At 36.9% G+C, this 26,898-nt stretch overlaps 1 protein-coding gene across 9 annotated transcripts in view; it reads right to left on the minus strand.

Annotated features, from left to right (window-relative positions):
• Positions 1-26,898, minus strand: part of GLIS3 (GLIS family zinc finger 3) — a 185,454-nt gene that overhangs the window by 39,738 nt on the left and 118,818 nt on the right. For all 9 annotated transcript variants that reach the window (XM_038170687.2, XM_072031661.1, XM_072031662.1 and 6 more), the window contains 2 exons: positions 17,624-17,785; positions 16,145-16,255 (listed from right to left, as the gene is read on the minus strand). In XM_038170687.2, the coding sequence (XP_038026615.1) occupies positions 16,145-16,255; positions 17,624-17,785 (273 nt within the window). The remainder of the gene's footprint in view (positions 1-16,144; positions 16,256-17,623; positions 17,786-26,898) is intronic.

Here is a 26,898-nt window from a genome sequence, read left to right on the forward strand (position 1 = left end):
ACTTGACAGGTTTTATATTTGGAAATCTGAGCCTTTCCCATTATCACAATGTGGTGATTTTTTCTAATACACAAAACAACACACTGTCAGTCATAATTTATAATTGTTTTACGCTTGCGATAATCAACTAATGTTCATCACTTTCAGAAAACTGGATTGAAATTCTAATGTTACATTAGCTTTTTAGGTATAACTAAATAATTACTCGAGATTAAATGATACAAGCAGAAGTAATTAGAAGGGAGTAAGATTTCTACATTCTTCAGTTTTCAATGTGATTATATTTAAGTCCAAGACCAGAGACATGCTGTTGGTTTGATGTATGACATACTTCCAAAGAAAATGTTTCCTTAAAAGAAAGGATCATTTGTTTTATGTTTTTCTAAACAGTCTGTGTTTTATCCAAGATCTGCATGTTTTTGTACAACCTGGCTCACTTCTTCAGCATTACTCCTGTTTAGTAGAAATCTGATGCCATCAAGGAAAACATCTGTTTATGAACATTGTTGGTTAGAAGAGATGTAGTTTTGAATTTTTCAAACATGATTAGTTTGTTTCCAAACTACATTAGGCAGGATTTCACTAACATCAAAGCCTGTGTATATGTACTCACATTAAATCCAATAAATCTTCCGCAAAGACCGGGTTCCTCTAGTCACTCAAACATGCCAGTTATGTCATCAAATCAGAGTTTAAATTTCATTTTTTGGGAAAGAGGGCTTAATGTACTCTAGTAATGCTGTCCACATAGTACAGCATTTCCATTCATAAAGGAGATATTGGTTACAGTCTATTCTTTCAGTGCAGGTTAGATCTGTTCCTTCTCTATTTATAAAACAAACAAACAAGCAAAACAAACAAAACAAAACAAAACAAACAAACAAACAAACAAAAAAGGGATGTGGAACTCTGAATACTGCTATGTTTCACTGAGTGGAATTGCTCCACATGAAGTGTGTTAAAGATTTATAAATGTGTTTTTCTTTTCACTATACAGCTAAGGAGTAATCTTTGTTATTCAGCTGTTTGTGTATTAATTTTACTAAGCTGTATTTGTCAAGCAGGAAACAAGCCAGGAGTCTTCCATGTGTTTTTGTTGTTCATATGTTAAGTTGGCATTGGAAGAGCTAAATATGACCTGTCTACAGCAACCTACACATTATACTAACTTTTTAAAGGAATAGCCAAAAATTTATATTTTCTTGCACATTCAGAGCCATGTTATGTCCTGTTAGCATCATGACAGCACAAATATGTGACCACTAGAAAAGTACAAGTTCAATATGAAGCCAAGCAATGTAAGAGTGTTAACACATATTATGGGTTTTCTTGCTAGATCATCTATTTATTCACACAGATCAGTGTCAAGGTCAAATGTTTTCTTACACAGTTCTAAAACTTGTTGACAATAGAAAGTAAAAGTTCATACTTAATAAGTGTCTTAGTTCTTGCATCTGGAGGCTGTAGACATTCTGGAGCAAAGAGACACTGTAGGATTGCTCAATAACTGCTCCCAGTAAATCATCTGGGCAGGATTTCTAGAAAGCCATAGCATAATTCTGCTAATTGTCTACCACTGCTTTCCAATATGTATGCAGAAAATTTTTATCTGCACTTGCATTCTGTTTCAATTAAATCCTACGCCAGGAAAACAGAAATTAACTAGCCTGAAATTGAAATTAAAACTGAAATTAAACTAGCCTATATGGATAGTGTAACTGTTAGGTTCCATATGAGAAATAGTTACTTTTGTTCCACTCAAAGTTTTACTGCAAATGTTTGACTTCAGAGACAATAGTAGCCTTCATCTTTGTAACCTACCTTAACTCAAGAAAACATACCACAGTCTCTTGTGTTAAAAATCAAAAGTACTAGAACCTACATAGCTAGTTAACTTTGAGAAATTATAAGGCAACAAGAAATTCTGTTTTAGAAACACTAAACTCTTGTAAGAGGCTAACACTGTTAACGTTAAGATGGGTGACACAAAATGAATTTTACCTTTGTTACATGTATATATTAACAAATGTATATATTAGCAAATATATAAACAAATTTATTATATATATATAACAAATACATATATATTTGTTATAGAACGAATATATATATAATATATATATATAACAAATATAAATGTATCTTTGTTATACAAGGACTTTTTTTTTGATCAGTATTATTTTAATTTGGAAACTAATTTGGCTTATTTCTTTACTAAATTGATATAGACCTATAGACCAAAAACATCATTTTAAGGTGAAAAACTTCAAATTGAACAAATCCTAAAGGAAACCTGAGATTAAATAAATAAATAAAATAACAAACAAACAAATAAATAAATAAATAAAAGAGGTCAAAAACATCAAACCAGCAATCTTACTTTAAGGAAGGCAAGTACAGTTCAAATGAGATATATTGTAAGTGGCCATTTTCTGAGATAAACAAAAAAGCTTGCTTGGTCATAATTCTGTTGAAAACTAATGTCAAGTTCATTTTGCCTTTTAATGTAAAAGGCTCCTAAGGATGCTCCTTGTTGTGCCATCTACTGGCTTGGAAAAAGTGCACATTTTCACAAATTTTGCTTTCTTTTATTTCTCATTCTAGTCGTAGGACTGGAAAGCATCCACAGAAATGCATGTATATATACACACACACATATTACCTCCCTCCTTGTCCCATATCAGATTGTATCAAACTTGAAAACATGCAACTACCTTATTAAAAATGCTACCTACACAATACCTATGACTATTTCTTCCTCTTCCTATTTCTTCCTCTTTTTCTCACTGTTATAAGAGGCTTGTAGCCATTTTTCATGTGAACGGTAGAGTTGAAGTATGAAATTCAAAAAGCAGGAAAAAAGTCTGATCCACTTTATATCAGACTAATTTGGAGATATAGCTTTTCCAGGTGAATGCAGCTTGACAAGGAACCCACTTGGACTGCAGAGTGATTTGTTTTCCCTTATTGAAAACAGAACTGCTTGGCAAATTTCCACTTCAGGACTGGAAAAAAGTGGAAAATAAATAAGTACCCATCCACCTGATGTTTCAGTTAAAACAAATACTTGTCACAGGTTACCAAAAAGTGCCATGAAAATCTGTAAATAGTATATACGCAATTATTTGTGTATACAAACAAAGATTTTTTAGATTTCACATTCCCTTTAATACTCTGCAACATTGCTTACTGTACCACTGTCTTCAGAGTCAAATATTTGATTTTGTGGAAATTGATCATAAGTACACCAGTTCCTAAAAGGAAACACTTGTCTGTGTGAAATAATACTTGATTATAGAACAAGACTAGAAATTAAAAAAAAAAAAAAAAAAGCTTTGGCAGCTTTACTATTAAGAGATCCAAATTATTATGCCTTCAGGAATATGATTTTCACTCTTCCAAAGATTCTTTAGGACATCTCTGTACAGTTTCACCTACTGCCTATGAATTTGTGAGCTGTCAATTTAGTATGTTTCCTTGCTAGATGATGATGGGTGTGTTTGTTGGATTGGTAATGCTGAATTTCAGAGTTCCTATAGCTTCCTTTTTACTGTGGGAGACTTTGATTGGTTGGTTGGTTGGTTGGTTTTGTTTGTTTTTTGTTTATTTGCTTGGCTTGGTTAAAGTCCTTATTCAGTTTACTGTGCAGCCTCACAAACAACCATCAGCAAATGGGGCAGAGCTCTGCAGCACGAGGAGGAAAAACACAGGAAGATTTAAGCTTTCCTCACACAGGGATTGCTCATGAAGTCAGTATCTCGCCCACTCATTGCTTCAGTAGTAGGTAGGACTCCAAAATTGGTATCTGCCAGTGCAGGCCAGCTGTCAGGACCCACCTCCAGTAGCACTAAATCTGCACAGCAGGGATGGACATTCCAGACTGGAAGGACAGTCAATGAGGATGCTCTTAAAGACCTGAAGGGTGTTTGGGCTGCGGCTGGATTGGCTAACTGAAAACTGAATAATAAAAAATGCTATGGGCATGCACTGACAGCTGTTGCAAGAGTTTTGAGACAATCTTGATTTTTTTTTTTGGCACGTGTATTATTTAACAGGGGTGATAGCACTTCTTCTGGTGTACTTTCCAACATATCACACTGCCAGAACTCACAGGACTATAAAATCAAGGCAGAAACCAGGTGCAGGGAGACATCATGACATGAAACAAAAAATGTTAACATGCAAGTGAACCACCAATCTGCTGACATTTGCAACTGCATGTGTCTTGATGGGATGTACCCATGACATGTGAGGCCACTCTATAATCTTTACTTGATCATGGCAACTGGGAGAAGTGCCTTAAAACTGGAGGAAAGCAAATACCACTCCTACCTTCAAGAGGGACAAGGAATGCCCTGGGAACTACAGGCTGGTCAGCATCACCTCAGTCTCTGGGAAGGTGATGGAACAGCTAATCCTGAAAACAATTTCCATGCACAAAAAAGGTGACCTTTTCCTCTATTCAACATTGATGAGGCCACACCTGGAGTACCAATAATGTTTCCATTTCTGAGCACCCCAGTACAAGAGAGACATAGGCATACTGGAGAGAGTCCAGTGGAGGGCCACCAAGATGCTGAAGGGACTGAAGCACCTCTCCCATTAGTTCGAGAGAGTGGAGATTGTTCAGCCTGTAGAAGAGAAGGCTTAGGAGGATCTTATCAATGTGTATGAATACCTCAAGGGAGGGTGCAGAGAAGACTGAACCAGGCTCATTTTCAGTGGTGCCCAGTGGTAGGAGAAGAGGCAATGGGCACAAGCTGGAACACAAAAAGTTCCATTTGAACTTCAGCAAGCACAGCTTTACGGTGTGGGTGATGGAGCACTGTCACAGGTTGCCCAGAGAGGTTGTAGAGTCTTCCTCCTTGTAGAACTGCAAAAGCTGCCTTGATCACAGAATCACACAGAATTTCTAGGTTGGAAGAGACCTCAAGATCATCAAGTCCAACCTCTGACCTAACAATAAGCAGTCCTCCACTAAACCATACCACTAAGCTCTACATCTAAACGTCTTTTAAATACCTCCAGGGATGGTGACTCCACCACTTCCCTGGGCAGCCCATTCCAATGTTTAACAACCCTTTCGGTAAAGTAGTTCTTCCTAACATCTAACCTAAAACTCCCCTGGCGCAACTTAAGCCCATTCCCCCTCGTCCTGTCACCAGGCACGTGGGAGAACAGGCCAACCCCCACCTCACTACAGCCTCCTTTAAGGTATCTACAGAGAGCAATAAGGTCACCCCTAAGCCTCCTTTTCTCCAGGCTGAACAAGCCCAGCTCCTTCAGCCGCTCCTCATAGGACTTGTTCTCCAGACCCCTCATCAGCTTCATCGCCCTTCTCTGGACCCGCTCAAGCACCTTGATGTCCTTCTTGTAGCGAGGGGCCCAAAACTGAACACAGTACTCGAGGTGCGGCCTCACCAGAGCTGAGTACAGGAGGACGATCACCTCCCTAGCCCTGCTGGTCACACTGTTTCTGATACAAGCCAGGATGCCGTTGGCCTTCTTGGCCACCTGAGCACTCTGCTGGCTCATATACAGCCGACTGTCCACCATCACTCCCAGGTCCTTCTTTGCCTGACAGCGCTCCAGCCACTCATCTCCCAGCCTGTAGCTCTGCTTGGGGTTATTGCGCCCCAGGTGCAGGACCCGGCACTTGGCCTTGTTGAACTTCATGCAGTTGACCTCAGCCCATCGGTCCAGCCTATCCAGATCCTCCTGCAGAGCTTTCCTACCCTCAAGCAGATCGATGCATGCGCATAGCTTGGTGTCATCTGCAAACTTACTGAGGGTGCACTCAACGCCCTCATCCAGATCATTGATGAAGATATTAAAGAGGACCGGCCCCAGCACCGAGCCCTGGGGGACGCCACTAGTGACCGGCCTCCAAATGGACTTGACTCCATTTACCACGACTCTTTGGGCCCGGCTATCCAGCCAGTTTCTAACCCAACGAAGCGTGTGCCAGTCCAAGTCAAGAGCAGCCAGTTTCTTGAGGAGAATGCTGTGGGAGACGGTGTCAAATGCCTTGCTGAAGTCAAGGTAGACCACATCCACAGTCTTTCCCTCGTCCACCCAGTGCGTCACTTTGTCATAGAAGGAGATCAGGTTCGTCAAGCAGGACCTGCCTTTCATAAACCCATGCTGACTGGGCCTGATCGCCTGCTTGCCCTGCAAGTGCTGCGTGATGACTCTCAAGAGGATCTGCTCCATGAGCTTCCCTGGTACTAAGGTCAAACTGAGAGGCCTGTAGTTTCCCAGGTCTGCCCTCTGGCCCTTCTTGTAGATGGGCGTCACGTTTGCTAGCCGCCAGTCAGCTGGGACCTCCCCCGATAGCCAGGACTGCTGATAAATGAGGGATAGTGGCTTGGCCAGCTCCTCTGCCAGTTCTCTCAGTACCCTTGGGTGGATCCCATCCGGCCCCATTGATTTGTGCACATCCAAGTGCCATAGCAGGTCAGCAACCAGTTCTTCGTGGATAGTGAGGGCCACATCCTGCTCCCCATCCCCTTCCACCAGCTCAGGGTACTGGGTATCCAGAGAACAACCAGTATTGCCGCTAAAGACTGAGGCAAAGAAGGCATTGAGCACCTCCAGCACCTCCACCTTTTCCTCATCTTATGTAACTAAGTTTCCCCCCGCATCCAGTAAAGGACGGAGATTCTCCTTAATCCTCCTTTTTGTGTTGATGTATTTATAAAAGCGTTTTTTGTTATCTTTAACGGCAGTAGCCAGATTGAGCTCCAGATGAGCTTTGGCCTTCCTAATTTTGTCCCTGCACAGCCTCGCTACATCCTTATAGTCCTCCCTAGTGGCCTGCCCACTTTTCCAAAGATTATAAACCCTCTTTTTTCTCCTAAGCTCAAGCCACAATTCTCTGTTGAGCCAGGCTGGTCTTCTTCCCCGCTGGCTCATCTTTGGGCACATGGGAACAGACCGCTCCTGCGCCATTAGGATTTGCCTCTTGAAGAGCGCCCAGCCTTCCTGGACTCCTCTGCCCTTCAGAACCGCCTCTCAAGGGACTCCACCAACTAGTGTCCTGAGCAGCCCAAAGTCAGCCCTCCGAAAGTCCAATACAGCGGTTTTACTGGTCCCCTTCCTGGCCTCGCCAAAAATAGTGAACTCCACCATTTCGTGGTGACTCTGCCCAAGACAGCTCCCGACAATCACATCCTCCACCAGTCCTTCTCTGTTTGTGAATGGTTTTTTGATATGGTTGGAGGGAAGCTGCTCCAGCTATCCCTGCCTGAGCAGGGTGTTGGACCACATAACCTCCACAGGTCCCTTCCAACCTTAACCACTTCCACTATGAGGAATACGTGGGTGTTTTCCATGTTTCCTGCTTCCTGAAGAGCAGAGCTCCACACAAAACTGGCACACCCCATCCCCATGATAGATCCTCCCTGCAAGTTCTGCCTTGCTTATCCTACTGCAGCACCTGGGACAATGGCCACAGCCAGCCCTCCATGCTTTCAAGGTCTGTTTTCCTATTTCTCACTCACCACGCTCAAAAGAACCGATCACTTGTGTTATCAAAAGTTTTCCAACAACTTGTGCAGTTAAATTCCTTAAACACTGCTGACCATTCCTAATCCTTTTTTTTGCCAGCACCGCTTTCAGCAAAAATTGCTGCACTCCATGGAGCCTGATTTATATTTCATTTTGAAAACAGGAAGTAAAGGGATTAAAGTTGAGGATTAAAACACTTACTCTTTGCTGCATTTTTTTTTCTGCAGAATAGTTTGTTAGTTGCCATGGGAACTGCTCAGTGACCCTTAGCCCATGAATGCAGTTCTTTTTGCATTAATGACATCTTTTAAATGGACTTCATAGAAAATAAATGAGTGAAAATATCCTTATGTTCAACTGCTCTGAAAGAAAGAAAATACTTTTGCTTCTTTTTCTCTCCATTCTCTCTCTTTTGCACTTTTAACAGTGAAATTTGAACTTAAAGTTTGAACAAGGGCAACTGAAACTTGAAAGGTGCAGAAGTGTACTGGGCTCGTACCGTAGGCCCTGGACAGAACCCGTTTGCTCTCCGGAAGACAGGTGTTCAAAAACAGAGCAGTTTCACCAGATTAATATAGTCACATAATAGACAAAGTTGTTGGTAACTGGCTTAATGCCCTAATAGCCTGCTGAAATACCAATGATGTATTCTTCTAACTCTCCTTAGCTAACTCTCTCCTCATTAATTAATTATTCTGAATAAGAGAACAGAAAAAAGAAGTGAATTTATTTTCTGTAAGAAATTTATTAAGTGGTGTTTCTTGGTTCAAAAAAAAAAAAAAAATCAAATACTGACAAATTAAAGGAAATGTGTTGCAAAATGAAAAAAAACAACGATACTAGCAAAAGAAAATCACAATACATTGTTTTCTATTTGTGTTTGCCACTAAATTCTGACTGCTGGCATAAAATTTTGTTTATCCCAAGGCTTTAAAACAAGCCAGGAGTTTCACTGATGTGTAGTAAAGTGCAGTAAAATCAACATGTAGTCACAATAAAAAAAAAAGCCTGCTTTTACTGTAAAACAATTTAAACAATGAACAGGCAAGTAGCATGCAGCACTGTAATAAGAAAGAACACTGTTTTTATTTAATTTAATTTAATTTAATTTTATTTTATTTTATTTTATTTTATTTTATTTTATTTTATTTTATTTTATTTTATTTTATTTTATTTTATTTTATTTTATTTTATCTTTCCTGGGGGACTGAAGCATTTGCTGTAAGATGTACAGGTTTATATGTGTTATACAAAAAAGGTTCTAAGAGAGAATAAGAAAAGGTGAATTGCTAGAAAGTGATATAAAATGACCAAGGCTCATAAAGATTCAGTCATTGAGATCTGCCCATGAAGGTGGAGATTTTATATTCCCTTTTCACCAACATGAGGCTTGCATAGTGGCAGAAGAACAACATCAGCAGGATCACCACTAGCTGTGCATAGGTTCCTCTGCAGAGCCCTTCCATTTCAGTTAGGACCTTGGTCAGGCCACGCTGCAAGGTAGTCCCAGCAATTGCTTTGGCCAGATGATCCATGTCTTTATTTCCTTACTTCCAACATGCTGCACACCTAGAATGGACTTATCTACTCTGCTAGCCTCTACTACAGCCCAAATTAGGAGTGGAGCTGAGGTATAACATAGTCTGCTTCTTCATCTAAGAAGTGTAGAACCTTTTTTCTTTATTGTAACTAGGAAAAGAATTCTGAAGTTTTCCAACCATTACTAACTTATCTATTTTTGAGAGAGCAACAAGTGAAAAATGCAAGAAATCATGCATGAATAGCAGCAGGTTTAGGGAAACCCTGATCGCCTGTTCCCTTTCTCAGCATAGTGCCTGAAAAGATCTCCTTCAAGCTAGATATCATGGGAGGAAATCTTGTAGAAAACCTTAGCTGAGAGAGTATTTTGACAGTTCTCTAAAACCTACTGTTCAACCAGCATTACACAAATGACCAATCTATGTCAAAAAGGAATTTTATCAGGTAGAAATTAACCAAGCTGGAAGTGCAAGTCTGTGCACAGATCCCTGTCTCCTGTGCAATTAGAAACAAATCTCCACCAAGGATAAACAACTTTCACAAATGTCCTTTGGGCTGCCTTTCACAAAGTTATGAATTTGTGATACTCACTTTCTGGCAGAGACAATGCAAAATTCTATGATGGAGAAAGTCTGGAAGATATACATGAGGAACTGCTGTGTTAGAATAAGACTAAATAAATATCACATAAATAAATAAGGAGAAAAAAATATATAGTTGAATGACACTGCATGCTTTAGCTGCACAGCTCTTCTGTATGGTACTGAAAAACCCAGTAGAAGACCAAGGAGTATCACTTATCATGCTATGGATCTGCTGAGGCATTAAGCTATCTGGTGAGCTGAATCCATGCATGGTGGCCACAAGATCCCTTTGAATGAGCAGGTTTTTCCAGGAGTCATGACAACTTTCAGAGGCAATTGCCAGTTAAGCATTCACTGTCTCAGAGCGTTTCTGTATAACATATATAATCCATAACTAATTTATGAAAAAAGATCACAAACACATTCTGTGCACTGTTAAAACTGTGAAACATTAAATAATTGATCAGGTGAAAGAGGTGAAAGGTGACAGTATTTGGTAATAACATCTTAAGTTCAAGGCCTACAGTGAAAAGCCCAGGGAGGTTTTACATTCTTTAGCTGATCTTGTTTATTTGGACTGTTCCAATTATCTATTCTTTTTTTTTTTTTTTTTTTTTTTCCCACAAAGATGTAGTGAAACAGTTGTATCCTTACCTATTAAAGTATCTTTTAATTAAATGGAAACAATCTTAAATACATATATATTCTTTGGCACCACATACTGGCTTGAAGAACTATTATACATGACAACTGTTCTCCACTGTTATAAATATGGATAAAATGAAAACTAACTAAAAGCAAGACTGTACACCATTCAGATGCTAAAATAGATGCTATCAAACTAATCTTGTCCTTGCCAAACAGCTGTAAGTAATCTAAGCAATCCTTTTGACTTTTTTTTTTTAAAGAACTATCTTGTCGGTCTGCAAATGCACTTGTTTGAACAGAAAACCTTCAAAAAGCATTAGACATTGCAAATGCTCATGATAAGATCTACACTAAGCCAGTGGAGGGTCTGTTCCATTGAAGTGCGATATGAACTGCAATACTTAAAAGTGAATTAGGGATTTTCTTTATTTAGGAAGATAGCTGCAGAAATAGCAAACTGTTCTTCACGGTACACTTGTATGAATAAGATAATGTTCCTATACTTGTAGAACAAGTTTAAGACTTGTGAGGGTCTGAGCTCTCAAAACAAATAAGTCTTTGTGAACAGCATAAAAATATTTGCCTTCTATATTGGTTTTTATTCACTGCATAGCTAATAGTATAAGCTCTGAATTTTGTTAATGATCATGCTGCAGAATTTCATTTTCACTAGCTTCTGTAAAAAGACTTACCAACTAAGAGAACTATGGATTTGTATTTTCAAATACAGCATCATCAATTCACAGATGAAAGAAATTGCTTTTTGCCAAAAACACAAAGTGAAACCAACTGAAAATAAAGTTTGTGCCAAGTAGTGCCCTATTTTTGGCTAGATAGAGATGCTTCTGGGTATCTCAAGGAAAAAAATCGCTTGGCATTGTTGTGATAGCAGAGCAAAGCTCTATACTGTAGCCTTACTTATTAAAACTGTTCTATAAATAAGAAATATAGGGTCCAATAGACATAATGATTTGCCTCCAACTTAGCCTAGTTGGAGCCTATTTATACCAGAAATGACTGTAGCTAGAATTAAAGACTGGCAAAAAAAAAAAAAAAAAGTATAAATGCATAAATGGTTCTCTGATTTTATGAAGTCATAAAACAGTGTTAGTGTTTTGTAAGAAGACTAATACAAAGATGAACTGAAGCAAATACCTGCCTCACTCATCCTTATGTTTTCACAGAATCATCTAGGCTGGAAGAAACCTCCAAGATCACCGAGTCCAACCTCTCACCTAACACTAACAAGTCCTCCACTAAACCATATCACTAAGCTCTAAATCTAAACATCTTTTAAAGACCTCCTATTCTTGCCCTTCTGATCCTTCACAATTCAATAAAGCCAGACACTATTTCTAAAGTATATCTGAAAGAAGAAAATAAATAGTAATTTCAACACATGAAATTCACCTCTCCGTCTTTTCCTTTCAGAAATACTCCATGTTTATCATTGTCATGGTTTTGGCTGGAATTTGGCTTCATATAGGCTCCCACAATGCTGTATTTTGGATTTTTGATGAAAATAGTGGTGACAAAACACCGTAATGATAACACAACGGTAATTTAGTTGTTGTAGAGCAGTTCTTACACAGAGCCAAGGCCTTTTCTGCTTCTTCTGCTGCCCTGCCCACAAGGAGGTTGGGAGTGCACAAGAACTTGGGAGGGGACACAACCAGGACAGCTGGCCCAGACTGACCATAAAGATAGTCCGTACTATACAGTGTCATGCTCAGCAATAAAACCCACTATAAAGAAGAAGGACGTGAGGAAAGATTGGAGTGATAGAATTTGTCTTCCCAAGAAACCATTATGCATGATGAGCTGTGGCTGTTCAGCAGTGGCTGAACATCTGCCAGCTGATGGGAAGTAGCAAATTTGCTTTGCCTGCACATGTGGCTTTTGCATTACCTGGAGAACTGTCCTTATTTCAACCTATGAGTTCCTACACTTTTACCATTCCAATTCTCTCCCCAGTCCCACCTGGGGACAGTGAGTGGCTGTGTGGTACTTAGTTGCTGGCTGGTGTTAAATCTGAACAGTCATTGATTCTGGGGAACAATCAGTTTAGGCTATTATTTTTGGAAATAATTTCCTGAAAACTCAGCAAGCTCTTGTATTTGGTCCTGTTATGCCCTGAAAATGCACAGAAGAATGAAAAGCTGAAAAGCTGTTAGGTAATTATTGATGTGAGGGGCAAAGAAAAGGTAAATGATTCATGAGGTCCTGAATTAATATGAGGTCCTGGCTAGATAAAGATTAGCAAACGCATAGTATGTCAAACTTTTAAGTAGGCTTTGGCAATAAATACCAATATTCTTTATAAAGTAACAGTTTACTTGAATTCTGCATATGGAAAAAATGAAGGAAAGAAAGAGGATGACAGAGGAATGAATATAGAAGTATCTGGGGCAGAAGAAAGTAGAGATGGCTCTTACCATGGCATATGCACTTCAGCTGCCTAAGGATGTTCAGCTTGGTTACATATCCTAAAGAATCAAAGACACAAAGTTGGGAGACAGAATAAGGAATGAAATGGAAAAAGGAAAGTGTTACAAGAAATGAAATGAGAAAAGAAAAAAAAAAAAAAAAGGCAGGAGAATATGTAACTTAAGGCAAGGCAACCTGAAGGTTATTTTTCAGTAGCAATTTAGGAGCATTTACTTCTTCCAAGACTGCTTTAAGTTACGTACAGCATCCAGTAGTGGCTGACCTTTCAGTGGAAAGAGTGAGAAAGTGCAAATGAGCAGTGCAGAATAATCAACCTTTTCCCTAATCTCTCTAGTTTGATGCTTACTTCTGTCCTACAGCATGCTCCTGATTCACTAATATTCCAAGCAAACCTTGTGTTTATTTTTTAACACTGCCAAAAGAATGATGAGTACTCTCAATAATCATAGAAATACCCAGATCCCTTTGAATTCCGATTGCCCCTTGTCTTCTATTATATGTTTTGGTAACAAGTACCACAAGGTAACTGTTCAACTATAAAAAAAAAAAATCTTTTTAGTTTGCTGTCCTTTCAAAGTTCAAAGGAGGAAATGACTAAGGGAACAGGCTTTTAAACTGTTTGTAGTCCAGAGGCATATTGTACGTTATCATTTTTTCTCAATATTCCTTTAGATCACATTCTGGATACTATATTTTTCTATCACTGACTGCCCTGCGTAGAAGGAGCTCCATCAGTCTTCCCCAAGTGAAGATGAATTCCATTCATAGTCAGCAATTTTTAGCTTTTAAAAATGTGACAGGAAGTACTGTTTTTTATTCCATCAAAATACTTTACAAGTAGGGACTGAATGTTACTGTGCATATGGATTATACTGAAAATGTTTTCCAGACATTTTAAGCATTTATTCCCAGATGATTGCATGGTGTTTGTATATGTGCTTGTCCTCATGCTTATGCAGAATTTTACAAATGATGCAAAGATGGTTAAAAAAAGCAGATGATGTCTCCTTTCTGATTTGCTTTAGTAAATAAGAGTTTATTGTGCTATCTAGTAAACTGCACACAAAAGATATATTTATGCTGTGATATTCTTGGAATATAGGATCTCATCCCATTACCTGGAGAGATTCCCGGTTCAATGTATTTAGTGGATGGCTGGAGGCCAGGGCTGGGAAGAGAAAGGGAACAGTGGCAGCCTTAGAAGGTTTGCAGTAAAGGTTTTTTTGCCTTACGTGGTAAGTCATAAACATTTATCAACAAAAATTGTTTAAAATAATTCAGACCTAAATCTATCCATGTCACTGCATGCATCATCTGGCCCTGAACACAGATCTACAAAATCTGGGCTGAAAACTTCATGTAACTAGCATTTAGTACAGCATTTAGACCATGCAACATCAAAGACACATTTGCACATACAGCCTTGGAGAGCCAGCAACTTAAGACACCAAAATAATGTCACTTAGTGTGTAGGGGGACGTTAAAAGGAGGATTAAAAGCAATGAGGCATAACATACTAAATGAATCCATGACTAACGGGGTGTGACAGCAAAGGGTTTCATTCTTTTCAACAGAATAGATCCCTAGGGCTGGAACTATTACTCTACTGTGCCTTTATCACCTTGGAATTTTTATGGTTATTTTTGATGAATTTGCATTTTTGTAAAGACTTTTTTGACATTAAGCCAATTTTCACTTTTAATTAAAGTCATAAATAATCTTAATTCTTCCTTAAAAGGTTTATTGTTTCTTACTTTTTATTATTATTACTGCCAGGAAATATTTTAAATGCCAAAGCATGATGTGAATTAGCAATTACAAGTTCTCAAAGGTCCAGTGACTATGTTGTATCTTGTAAACATTATATGTTGCAAACTTTATCCAGGCTTTAAATATCCGATTTGATCTCCACATGTGTGATCTCCACACACATGGAGATTTCACTTCTTTACTTTCTATATATTACTTTATCTCAGGTGAACAATGGGTATAGGTAAATCCTTACCAAACAGGGCTGTAAAAACAAGCAGTTATAAAGCTAAAATGTGACCAGAGAGTGAAGCAAAGAGTAAAAAGGGCCAGCTTTGAACTGTTTGGTACAAAGAAGGTGTGCAAATTGAAAAAAAACTTGTAGTGAATGAAATGTCAGAAGGAAAATCCCACAAAGTACTGACACAATCAAAGACAGGAGATAACATATTATTTTACTGTAAATGACAGTAATAGTACAGTGCAGTTCAATACCTGTATTCAGGCTCACTATGCCAGTTTTAGTTGATGTATCACACACAAATTTCTTACAATGCAGTCTTGATTGCCATTTACTTTGCATGCCTGTAAAAGTCATAAAAGCTGCCTGGGCAGCTCCTACGATAGGCAGGGCAGGGCTCATAGAACTTCTTTGGCAGTCCTGTCTGTGAGCACACAGGAGCAAGGAAGTCAAAGCTCCGCTTGTCATGGTGAACACAAATGCACAGTTACTTTCTCACTCATACAAGTGGGCATTCATAAGTTCAGAGGCATCTTCTCATGAATACTATAGACCAGTTCCTTACAACAGGCTGAAATACAGGTCTCTTCTGCCATGTCCTTTTTCTTAGTTACAACCATCCATTGAATCAAAATTTACGGCTTAAATCTATATATTAAAGACTGTCCTTTGGAGATTCCTATGTTGTACAAACACTTTTTGCTACTTTCTATGAATGGCTATGCATTAAGTTTTAAACATCTGCAAGGTTTATCTAGTCCTGTAACAGTTCACATACGTTCTTGTATCAGGATTGATACAATACTGATTGACTCAATGATCTAAACTAATGACATAGTGCCAACGATTAATGTGAGATATGAAGAAAAATGCTCAGAAAAAACACCATTCTTTTAGGTCACAGCTCAGCTCTTCAAAGACGTGCTTATACATACAAATAACTCTTGACTCATGGACTTGACATCCACAGGGAGACAGTGTTGTGAAATACATTTGAAACTGTCTGGCATATGAAAATATAATTTACATCTTAACCTCATACACTGTCTATTGAGCCTCAAAATCCATCTTCCCATCCAAGACAAGTCATTTAAACTTGCATTTTATGATCTTATGTATTTATCAAGTGGTGAAAGTATAAAATCAAAACATTTTGTTTTCAAAGACCACTTTTGATTTTGCTTATTATGTATGTTTATGTATGTGAGTAATCACTACATCAGCAAATAAGAGCATTAAAGCAGGTAGACTCATGAAGTCAAATATAAAATTATCACCTATGTAAAAACAGTTTAATTTGCTTTTCATTAATGTTTTTTCTTTTCAGTCTGAAAACACTACAGGCATTTAATACATATTGATATATCTAATATTATAACACCAACTTCTCCATAAAATACACCTGCCAACACAGTAGAAATTTTACCTTTTTCCTAACTTGCTGGTCTTTGGAAGAATGTGCTTTCACATGTTTTCTCAGGGAGCTTGGATCTGTGTATCGTTTAGTACATCCTGGAATTTGGCATGCATAAGGTTTCTAAACCAAAAAGAAAAAGGATAAAGAAGCAGCTGTTAAATCACAGATTATTTTAACTCACGAGAAACCATTTAGAGCTTTGGGATGCTGCAAATCACATTACTACAAAATGAAATGCTGTACATTATTACAAGCAGAAGGCTAGTAATTTATTAGAAAGGGAAAGGAGAAAAGTAAGATTCATATGGAAGAAAAAACAAAGGAAGGCTTTAATTATGGCACCTTTCATTATTACCTTTTTTTTTTTTTTTTAATCAGTACAATGAATATTGTTAGGTATACTCACAATGCTTCCACCCTTAGAGCAATCTTTGGCTTAATCAGAAATTACATTCTTTAGTGAATCAGGTAAAGAAATTGCAGTAAAGGCCCAGATAGACAATTTAGAATTATAGAAGAATCTGCTTTAGAAAAAAAGAAAAAGTGTTAGTTTTCTACATTATGATGAGAGCAAGCAAAAACCAGTGCAAACACTGAATACTAAAGTATCAAAAATATTTCACACAAAAATACACATTTTAATCTGAAGTATAAAACAAACACTTCCAGCTCATATTTTCTAATAGCACATCAGTTTAGAGAAATACCAGTCCTGTAATACTTTTAGAACTTAAAAAGACAAGACCAAAGAACCAAAGTAATTCACCAAATAAATACAAATTTCAGAAACTATCTCTTTCTGCCTGTTCTAACCTACCTGTCTTCTCTGAAGACCTGAAGATTCACAATAAAGAGTATTAAATGAACACCAGGTCCAACTCTGCTAAAATTGGCTATTTCACAATTCAGGCATTTACGATTAACAAAGCATTTCTGAAAAAAAAGCGTATAAATGTAGTGTACCAAATATACTACCAATTATCTGAAAAGGATCTTTTAAGTTTTTTGACAGCCATTTAATTCGAATGGCAGTGTTCTTTTTCTCCTTCTGGTCTTCTGCCCTTTGGAAACTGTTTGTCTCTAATGAAACCTGAACTTCTTTTGTTGTGAAACAAAGCTTTCATTAAACAAATCTCAATACTGAGTCAAATTCATAAGTAAAAATTTGTTGGCATGTCTTTCTAGTACTTGCTCCAGCCATTCTACTGATTTTTGTCATATAATAGCAGTCATTATCCCAGCTGGCTTCTAAATCTTTGCATGCTGACTTCAGGTTCCCTAAATAACACCTGAGTGGGAGGAAGTTATTCTACCTGCAGTGGAGCCCATGAAGCTGTGGCCTTTTAATCGAATAGTCCCTGAACAGCCCTAGAAGACCCTTCTCCTTCCAATCAGTGATGTTACAGGCTACCTGTTGCCACCAACCTGGTGGAAAGGAGCACACAATCTAATGAACAGGGGACTGCAATGGGACCTCTATTTCCTTACAGTATCTAGGTGTGTCCTCTGGTGCTTGGCGCGGTCACTGGAGTTGCTGAATGCTTTCTGGCAGCCAGGGTGCTGACAAAGATACGGCTTTTCACCTGTATGGCTCCTTAAGTGAATCTTGAGGTTTTCTAGTCTGGAAAAGGCCTTCTTGCAGCCCTCAAACTAGAAAAGAAAAAGAAATGATTGTAAAAGAAGACACACACAATAAACTGCAACAGCAAACACTGAGCAGAATGGCAATTGGACTTGCAGGACACTCCAGCCTGCAATGGCCAGATGCCTCTGGAGCTGAGGAAAGCCTGGAATTGTTTGAGACACTTAGACCATAAGAGTGTTTGTGTTGTGTTTGTCTTAATTAGGACACAACATTACACGGTCATTTTTCAGAGGCAACAATGAGACCCAGAGAGACTACTCAGCTCAGAGCTCAGCACCACCCAGCCTCTCCGGAGGAAAAGAGCCCATGTTGGTTTTCCCAATAACAGACAGGAAGCAAAACAGTCACTGTGTCCTGTGCTAGCCAGCCTCATCACAGCTCTGGATGTTAAGAGCTGAGCTGAACAAGTGCATCTCTTAGTACCAACCCAACCTATGCATGAACAACAAAACCCACACAGGGAAACATCAGTCTGCTCTACCTTGCATATGGCGTTGAAAGAAGTCAAAAAAGAACATGAAAATCCCTGTGTAATTAAGCTATTTGCTTGATTACAAATCATTGGCCCCGGTGATAATATAATGCTTTTTGAAACACTTCTTTACCTTTCCGATACATTTGTATGCATTACTAAAAATAAGGGGCTCATCCTTACAGCCCAGCAAAAGAGGATCTTATCTCTATAGGTAACCAAGAATCATGTGGCACAGTAGTTCTGTACCTAACCAAGTACTGCACCTGCAAAGAAACCTAAGTTTATGTAAGTGGAAAACTATTTCTTCATCTGTCATCTGTCCTGCTTCCATGTTATACTTTATCCTAGAGGAATGTAAAAAACTTCCATTCTATTTGACATTAGGATTTTCATGTACATTTGATTTCAGTTAGACATGAATGTTTATAACTGTTAGAAACATAAACTTAATTAATTTCTTTAATTATTTTTCAATTAATTTCTTTAGCTTTGAGCTCTGCACATTCTACTGAGAAGCTACATCTAAAACACCTGCTGTATAACATGATCATTTACAATTCTTGTTTGCTTGCAAGAGCAGTAATGCATTAACTTTAAGTAATGTCAAAGTTTATCTATTCTCTAACACAAAAAAAAAGAAATGGGCCATTTTCTACTGACACTAGAGTAAAACATACACATTTTATTATGTTTTATTTAGTGTTTGTATGTTTAAAAAAACACAAGTAGGAACACTGACATAATTCTGATCATAATTAGCAAGCCTTAGTTAGCAACCCGTAATACCCCCCTCCCCCCCAAAAAAAAAAAAAAAGTAAAAACAAAGTAAAAACAAAACGAACAAAAAAACCACAGGATATTAAAAATGCTTTTACTTTGAGGAAAATATTAGAAGACAAATCATGATCAACAACAACAACAACAAAAATACATAGCAATCTCTACCAATTGCCTAGATAACAGCACCATGTTTTCATAGGAAAAAGTAAAGAGTTGAGAAAGCATTCAAAACATGAGAGCTAAAAGACTGATATGAACAAACAGCCTTTGAAAAGGAAAATAATTCAAATACAGCTACTTTAAAATAACAATAAAATTTACTGATGATCTTCACAGACATTTTATATGGACAAGTCATTATTTTTTATTAAATTTAAAAACCTTCTATTCTAATTACAGTATTTAGACCGTACCAAATATGAAATCAAATGTAGTATCTCAAGGGACTTTCTGTTTCATAGGGTAAAAGTCATCACATTGAAAAAGTTCTAAAAGCAGGCCCTCTGCTTTTTCACAATTTATAGAACTTTGAATCTTCAAGCACATGAACAAAATTAAACATATATGCAAATAATTGTTTATGATTGTAAAGCAGCATTGAATTTAAATGGGCAAAAGTATTTAACTCTCCGGAAGTTGGAAATATTATCTTACAGATTAAAAAAAAAAATAAGAAAAAAAATAATTTCTAAGGAATACTTCATTGCTTGGAATACTTCATAACTTGGAAGTAGAGAAGATAGTCTGATACTCTGAAGTTCTCATCCCTCTACAGCCCTAAAATTCTGTGCATTATATTCACAAGGCTACATATTGGGAAAAGGTCATCCCATAAAGAAGTAGAAACTAGAAGCCTGTAGAAAGACTGTCTTTACACAACAGTTAATGAATTCTAACTCTAAAAATCAAGCTGTTTGAGGCCTTAGGAATGTCTGATGCCTAAAGATAAAAGGAATGAAGCAGCACTCTTTTAACAAACATATTCTATTATTCTATGATTTTGAACAACAATTCTATTATTCCTAGAATCATAGAATCATCATCTGGGTTGGAAAAGATCTTCAAGCTCAAGTCCTACCATCAACCCTACCTATCAAGTCCCACTCTTCTCTTGATTTTGATAAAAGTTTTCCACAGAAGACATGATTACAAACTGGGCAAAAAAACTATGGTAGGAGGGTTGATGCATTTTGAAATGGAACCTTTCATAGTTTCTCATTTCTTATCTTGGTACAAGAAAAGGATTACAGGAATGTGTTATGTACCTCCACTACAATTAGTCACTGAAGTACTTGCCATGCATTTGGCATTCTGAGGCTGTTTAGCACTCTTAGTAAACCTGATTAAACCTCCTTTTAAAAATTATTATGTGGAATTAATTGTGTAATATTTTCCTAATCTGCAATACAGAAATCACAGTTACTGAGTTTTTATTTTTACTGTTGTGTGTAAATTGAAATCAATAGCTCACTCATAAAGAAAATTACTACTCCTTACTTCCTAAACTTGGGAGTTCTTTTTAAAGCATATTATTAGAGTCTCCATATCCATATTTATTTTATCTTTTTATAAGGCTAATTGCCAAAAGCAGGAAACAGTATATTTACAGTGAAAGGTAAAGCATGTCAGTAAAAGCAAAAGCACTACTGACTATGACTTTTAAACACTCGTGCTCTCCAGAGTGTTCTGCGTATGTTTGTACACACATAAATGGCGTTAAGTGTACTGGGCAACATTTCCATAAAATTATAATACTATGACATAGGTTTCTAGAAAATAATTGACACAGCATGTGAAGACTTGCTGGATGCATCATTCACTTCTGAGCCCTGTCCTGAATGCCACAGCAGACTTCATTTTGAAATACATTTAGACTTTTATACTGTAGAAACACTAAGTTCCTGCATGGATTCCCTTGTCTGAATACTTTAATGCTTGCCATAGATATTCAGTGACCAAATATTTAAGAGATTCATAAGTTTTAACTGAAAAAGAAGCTGTTCTGATTGCCTGAGTTGGTTGGAACTGTAACACAGACTTAAGACCTTGCTCTGGAAAATAACTTCTATCTGAGATCTGATCCATTCACAGAAAAGTACCTGGTCTTTATTTAAAAAGTCAGTGACAAGCATTCAGGCATTTTCTTATCTAACTCTCCCTAATATTAGCTGTTCTTAAAAATCTTCAGTTCTTCCTATTCGAATTCATTTTGCTTCAGTATCTAAACATTGTAATTTCTTTTGTCTTTTTCTGCTGTATACATTTGATTAGTAATGTGTAAGATAACTTCCAGTTCCAGGCATTTTCTGAATGTTATCAAGTCCTTTAATGTTCTCCCAAATAATTTACACATATCAAAATTATTTGTTCTCTCATGTTAAACAATACTTTGTCAGACTTCCACTGAAATAATTCTTTAAGAAATATGGACACCAGAGCACAATTTGATTTTACTGTGTTGTTTCATCCCATATAATACAAAATAATAGTGTCCTATTCTGATACGCTCACATGTAGACTCTTAATGGCTTTTTTTTCTTTGAATCAGTTATACAAAGTAATCCTCTTCAGCATCACTGCATTGGGATATCATTCTTTTACTTTGTAAGTGTGAAAGGTAACCATTTCCCTAGTTTATTGCCACCTATGGGGAAATATTTATGGTATATTAAAATGATTTCACTTAATCAGAAGTTTCCAACATGCCTTCTCTCCTTGGATTTACAGGAAAATGGGTGTTTTGTTTTTTCTTTTTAAATTTGACTTAGCTATCTTTCAACTTTCCTATAACCCTTCCATTGCAACAAATGATGCCTACACAGTGTCTAAATAACAAATCTAGGTGCCTCATTTTTTCTTCAATAAAACAGAATGCGTGCCTCATGTAAGTAGCAGATGAGCCTGAGGTCCTCCAAGAACTGTGATATAGGAAACCATTGGATGCGATATGCCCAAATGATCTCAGAAGTTCATTTGTGAGTTATGCTTGATAAAAGGTAAAGAACTGCCCCAATCTCTGCCAAACTTACTTGATAGAAATCAATCCAACCCTAAGTCCACAGCCAGGATGTGCTTATCAGACATTTCAAATACATTCTTGTATTGTTGCAGAATAGTAATTGGTTCAGCTTAATCACCTATTCAGCTATGGTCAACTGATGCTGCAAAATGAGAAGGAAAAAATGCGCCTAGAAACTATGATACATATCAGAGAGAATAAATTAGTTTCTGATTTTACAAGGTCAACAAGATAAGAAGCTTCATCCTAGCAAACATTCTTGCCATGGAAAAGTAGCTAAAGAATCAAGATCTCTGCCTTCCACATTGCTTGTCAGTAAGCACAATGGATACTACTTCCGGTTCAAGGACACAGAGCATAATAACAGCGAGACAGGGCCTTGTTTATTACTACCATTTCACACAAGCAGGAAAACCAGCAGTTTCACAGGGGTACAGTTCAGATCAGATGTAACTCTTGCTTTGCCAGCTATCCCACGGATAACCTACATTAATCCATGACTAATTGCACATGACCACATAGACACATCTTCTTTAAAAACTCTGTTTCTGTAGTCCCTTTCTGACTATTTCTGCAGTAACCATGGATATGAAATACAGGATCAATATTTCAGTAGTAGTACTTTTTCCAGCACTAGTCATTCAGGTAAGATTACTTTTCTAAACCAACCCCCTTTTTTACTCAGTCAAGGACTGTGTTAGCCTTGTTTAAGTCACAGCATTCTACAGAGGATCACATTTGGTAATACTAAATTCCCTCTCAGATGCATTTTTTGCTAGGCAGAATTTTTCATCTTTTAAATATAAGCTAGAATTCTTTGTTCCTGCTTGTGTTGGTTTGTATTTGTCTGTTTTACAGTTCACAGTTTTATACTGCAATCATTCAGCAAAGTCCATCAGGTCATTTCAATAGTTTTCTACATTTTCCTTGTCCCATTCCAGACTGCAGAAGTAACAACTTGACAACAGTTGCTCCCTCCCAGTATTGATGGATACAGAAGAAAAAAATGAAACAAATGGGACTCTACTAATGTGAAGGACTCCAGGCTGCTGCTGCTTCTGGCTGCTGAGACTTCGGGAACAGAGTGAGAAAACATGTGCTAAAAGATCCAAACTGGTGTAAGACTGCTTGCTTGAGGAGAGTACAAAATGTTGCCTCAGCCTTATACAGCTATGCTGGTTGGACTTTGATGGGATCCTATTTCCAACAGCAAGTGTCTGAGATTGATTTTAATAGCTGCTTGACTTGCTTGATATAGTAATATTAATAAACTGACTATATCCATGGCAAATAACATTTTAAAATCCTAATCTTCAGAGAAAGTGATTTGAGAGAAAGTATAAGCCATTCCTGAATGCCGTCACATAGGAATGCATATATGCAAATGGAGAGAATAGTATACCTGAAAACCACAGAGGAAAACATAAATCTAGAGTATCACATACATAAGACCTCAAACAAATCCTTCAATTGCTCAATAATCTGGTAGCAATTTTAAAAGATTTATTAGTAGATAAATAACAAATTAATAATTTACTAATGTTTTATGTCTATCTTATGTTTGTGTTTATGTCAATTAATTTTGAATAGTCTGATATAATGATCAGGTAGGTTCTGTGTCTGCACCAAGGCAGGTAGTCTGACAAGGACAAAACATCTTTCTCCAGCTTCACATTTATTATAAAACGAGATGTAAAAGCTGTTCTTTACATGGTTTCCAAACAAGAATGATGCATTTCAAACATTATTAATAGTCTTTTAAATGGCATTTCCCTTCCTCAACAGCATTAGTAGGGTGCTGCTTTACAAGAGATGTGAGGGCTTTTAAAAAATTGAGAGTAAGACCTCATATAAAAACCTTTTAAATAGCTTTTTGTTCACACAGACTCTCCTGCCTGGCAATCTTGTGAACGACACATAATTAGTGTCAGACATCATTCAAACTGCTGACATCAGGTGGTCACCAACAAGGACGCTGCATGCCGCAGCTGAGATTTAAAAGCCCAGGTTCATTTCATGTGAAATGAGTGCTGTGCTTTTAACCCTTAAAGTGTTTAAATGGGGAAAAATGTAGAATCCAGAGCAGCAATTCATTATACTGCAACCATTTCTGTCTTAATGGAGTACATTTTGTGACATGGTGATTGAATGCTTTGGCATATGTACAATGCTTATATAAAGCTGTACTTTCCTCAGGCAATGCAAAGGCTGGAAATTTTTTCTTCTTTTACAATTAAGCTTATGAAATGATACAATATCTTGGAATTCTTTGTTACAGTAAATAATGACAGACTATGTTTATATAAATTGCATAGATTATAGTAGATGCTTGTTTACGCAACCATTCAATAAGAACTTGTTCCAAAGCCTGTTGAAGTCGGTATGTAATTACTCTTTTTTTCCCCTAAAGAAAAAAAAAAGGTTCCCTCCTTCACTATGTATCTTCACTACAGGTAGTTTCCATCAGGCAAATTCCATTAAAATTTTAAGATCCTGCATGACATAAGGATAAAAGAAAACAAAACAAAACAAAATTATGGTCTATGAAAAAACCTGAAGTATATATATATATATATATATATATATATATATATTTATCTTCTTTGCACTTCCTACTTTAAGCTGAGAAGCTTATTACATTTAACAGATTTACAAGAAAGTTTTTATATTGTATATTTCTCATATTGTAAGGGCTTTTGTCTAAGGAGCACATTTTTTTTAATTTTGTGTGTGTGTGTGTGTATGTGTGTGTGTGTTTAGACAGAAGATTAATACACTCTATTCTCATCTGATTTCATTTTTCTAACACATCTTTCTTCTTCTGTATATTACTTCTGTATATTAAAAGCAAGAAGATCTATATATTGCTGTTATAAGTAAGAAATGCAATGAAATCAATAGAAAAAAAGATATTAATGCAGATGAAAAAGTTAATATACAGAAGAGTGAATTTGATTACCTTTTTTGTTTGTCAGATACACAAAAAAGGCTATTTTTGTTTGTCAGATACACAAAAAAGGCTAGTATCTTGCATTCCCTCTGAACAAAATCTTACTATATCTGTCACATTGTCCACATTTTGCTGAGCATTTCCATATGTAGATGTATTACTTAAGCTTAACAATAAAAATCAACTTAAAACTTTTTTTGAGGAGATTACTATTTGCGAAGAACATTGTGGTGTCAGTTCTGATGGGACAAGTAGAAAAGTGGATTAAGGATGCCAACAAACTGCAGTAAAGGTCAAAGAGGAAAACAGGTAGGGGACTGTCCCTACCCAAAATACTCCCTTCTCATGAGAGCTCTCTTTACAGATTAGTCTTTTCATTTATATGTTTTTGATAACTGTAGCATGCTCATATTTCTCTTTCATTTCAAGACCGGAGATTTTCAGTTTCCACATCCTCAAGATCTTCACCACACTCCTCTCGCTTTCTAGGTAATGCCATGATTAGATACAAATACCTCAGCTGAAATTAAGCATAATACCTTGAATATTATTTGTTCCCTGAAATCCTGAAATAAAGGTGGCAGAGACTCACTCACCATGGAAATGTCCTTTTTTTTTTTTTTTTTTTTTTTTTTTTATTAGTTTCGTTAGTAAGCATGGACATTTCAGCCTTGGAAGTTATTTCTGGTGCTATAGGGAAGGTACATACTATGACAAGTCCCTTCAAAAGAAACTATTAATGAACACATCAGCTGGTACTGATTCAAAAATTATATGGAACAGAAACCATTACAGGAAGAATGAACAATATGGAAGTTCTTCCATTGCTTCCTTTTTGAAGACAGTGATCCTGTTCTTTTCTGGTCTTTCTATTTTCTTTCTCTTCTTCCCTTTCTTTTCTAAAAGATTTTCTTTGATAGTCTAAGAACTGAGGTCAACATTACAATTCATGCAGCTTTCTCTACTAAAAGTCTACACAACACTAAAATTGTTCACTGTTAAAGTGGCTATTAAACTCTACTTGCTCTACTTGCTGAACCCCAGAGAAGTCACCTAAAGCTGATCATTTATTGTAGCTGGTAAACTCAGAAGAACTAAATATCCTTTCATCAAGGAACAACAAACAAACAAACAAACCAATAATTATGTATATGTTACACAATTTATAAAAATAGAAAATGTATATAAATTATATGCTGCAACACTATTTTCCTCTCCAATACGAAGTCAAACATGCAGATACATCTCATCTTTGTAGTTCTAAGCTCATTAAGATCTCATGCCAAAGGTATATTATGAACAGAGACAATAGGTTTTCAGACATGAAGTCAGGGGACTGTAAATCACATTCTAACTGGGAATGTGGTTTTGTATAGGAGCATTTTGCTGTTGTGAATCTCAAAAAGGACAAATTTTTTATCACTGTTATATTAGGGAAAAAAAGGGGGCGGGGGGAAATAGAAGATCAGGGATTCTCTGAAACCATACTTCAAGTAGAAAAAGAAATGTGAGTCTCAATGGTTCTTCCTCACCCAAATCCCTGCCCAAATTCCCATTAGATTCATTCAATTTTCTATAGAAAAACAAAACAAAACAAAAGAAAACAAAAAAAAAAACAAACAAACTGGAACAGCCATATATAGGAATAGGAATAGGAATAGGATTTATTCTTTTAGTTCTTCTCCATCTCACCCTATCCATAAACATGCTAAACATTCAAGTTGTGACTTAAGCTTCCAACTAACAAGTATGCAAGCAGTTCTACAAATACTATCAAAGTATTTCTTATTACAGGTATGTAAAAACATGTCATTTCACTTCTGTTTTTCATGGGTACAAGGATCCTAAAAGATTGATTGCTGAATCATAAAACAGAAGAAATTATATTGCCAAA

Source organism: Anas platyrhynchos, chromosome Z (genome assembly GCF_047663525.1).
Source record: "Anas platyrhynchos isolate ZD024472 breed Pekin duck chromosome Z, IASCAAS_PekinDuck_T2T, whole genome shotgun sequence".
Classification (NCBI taxonomy): Eukaryota; Metazoa; Chordata; class Aves; order Anseriformes; family Anatidae; genus Anas; species Anas platyrhynchos.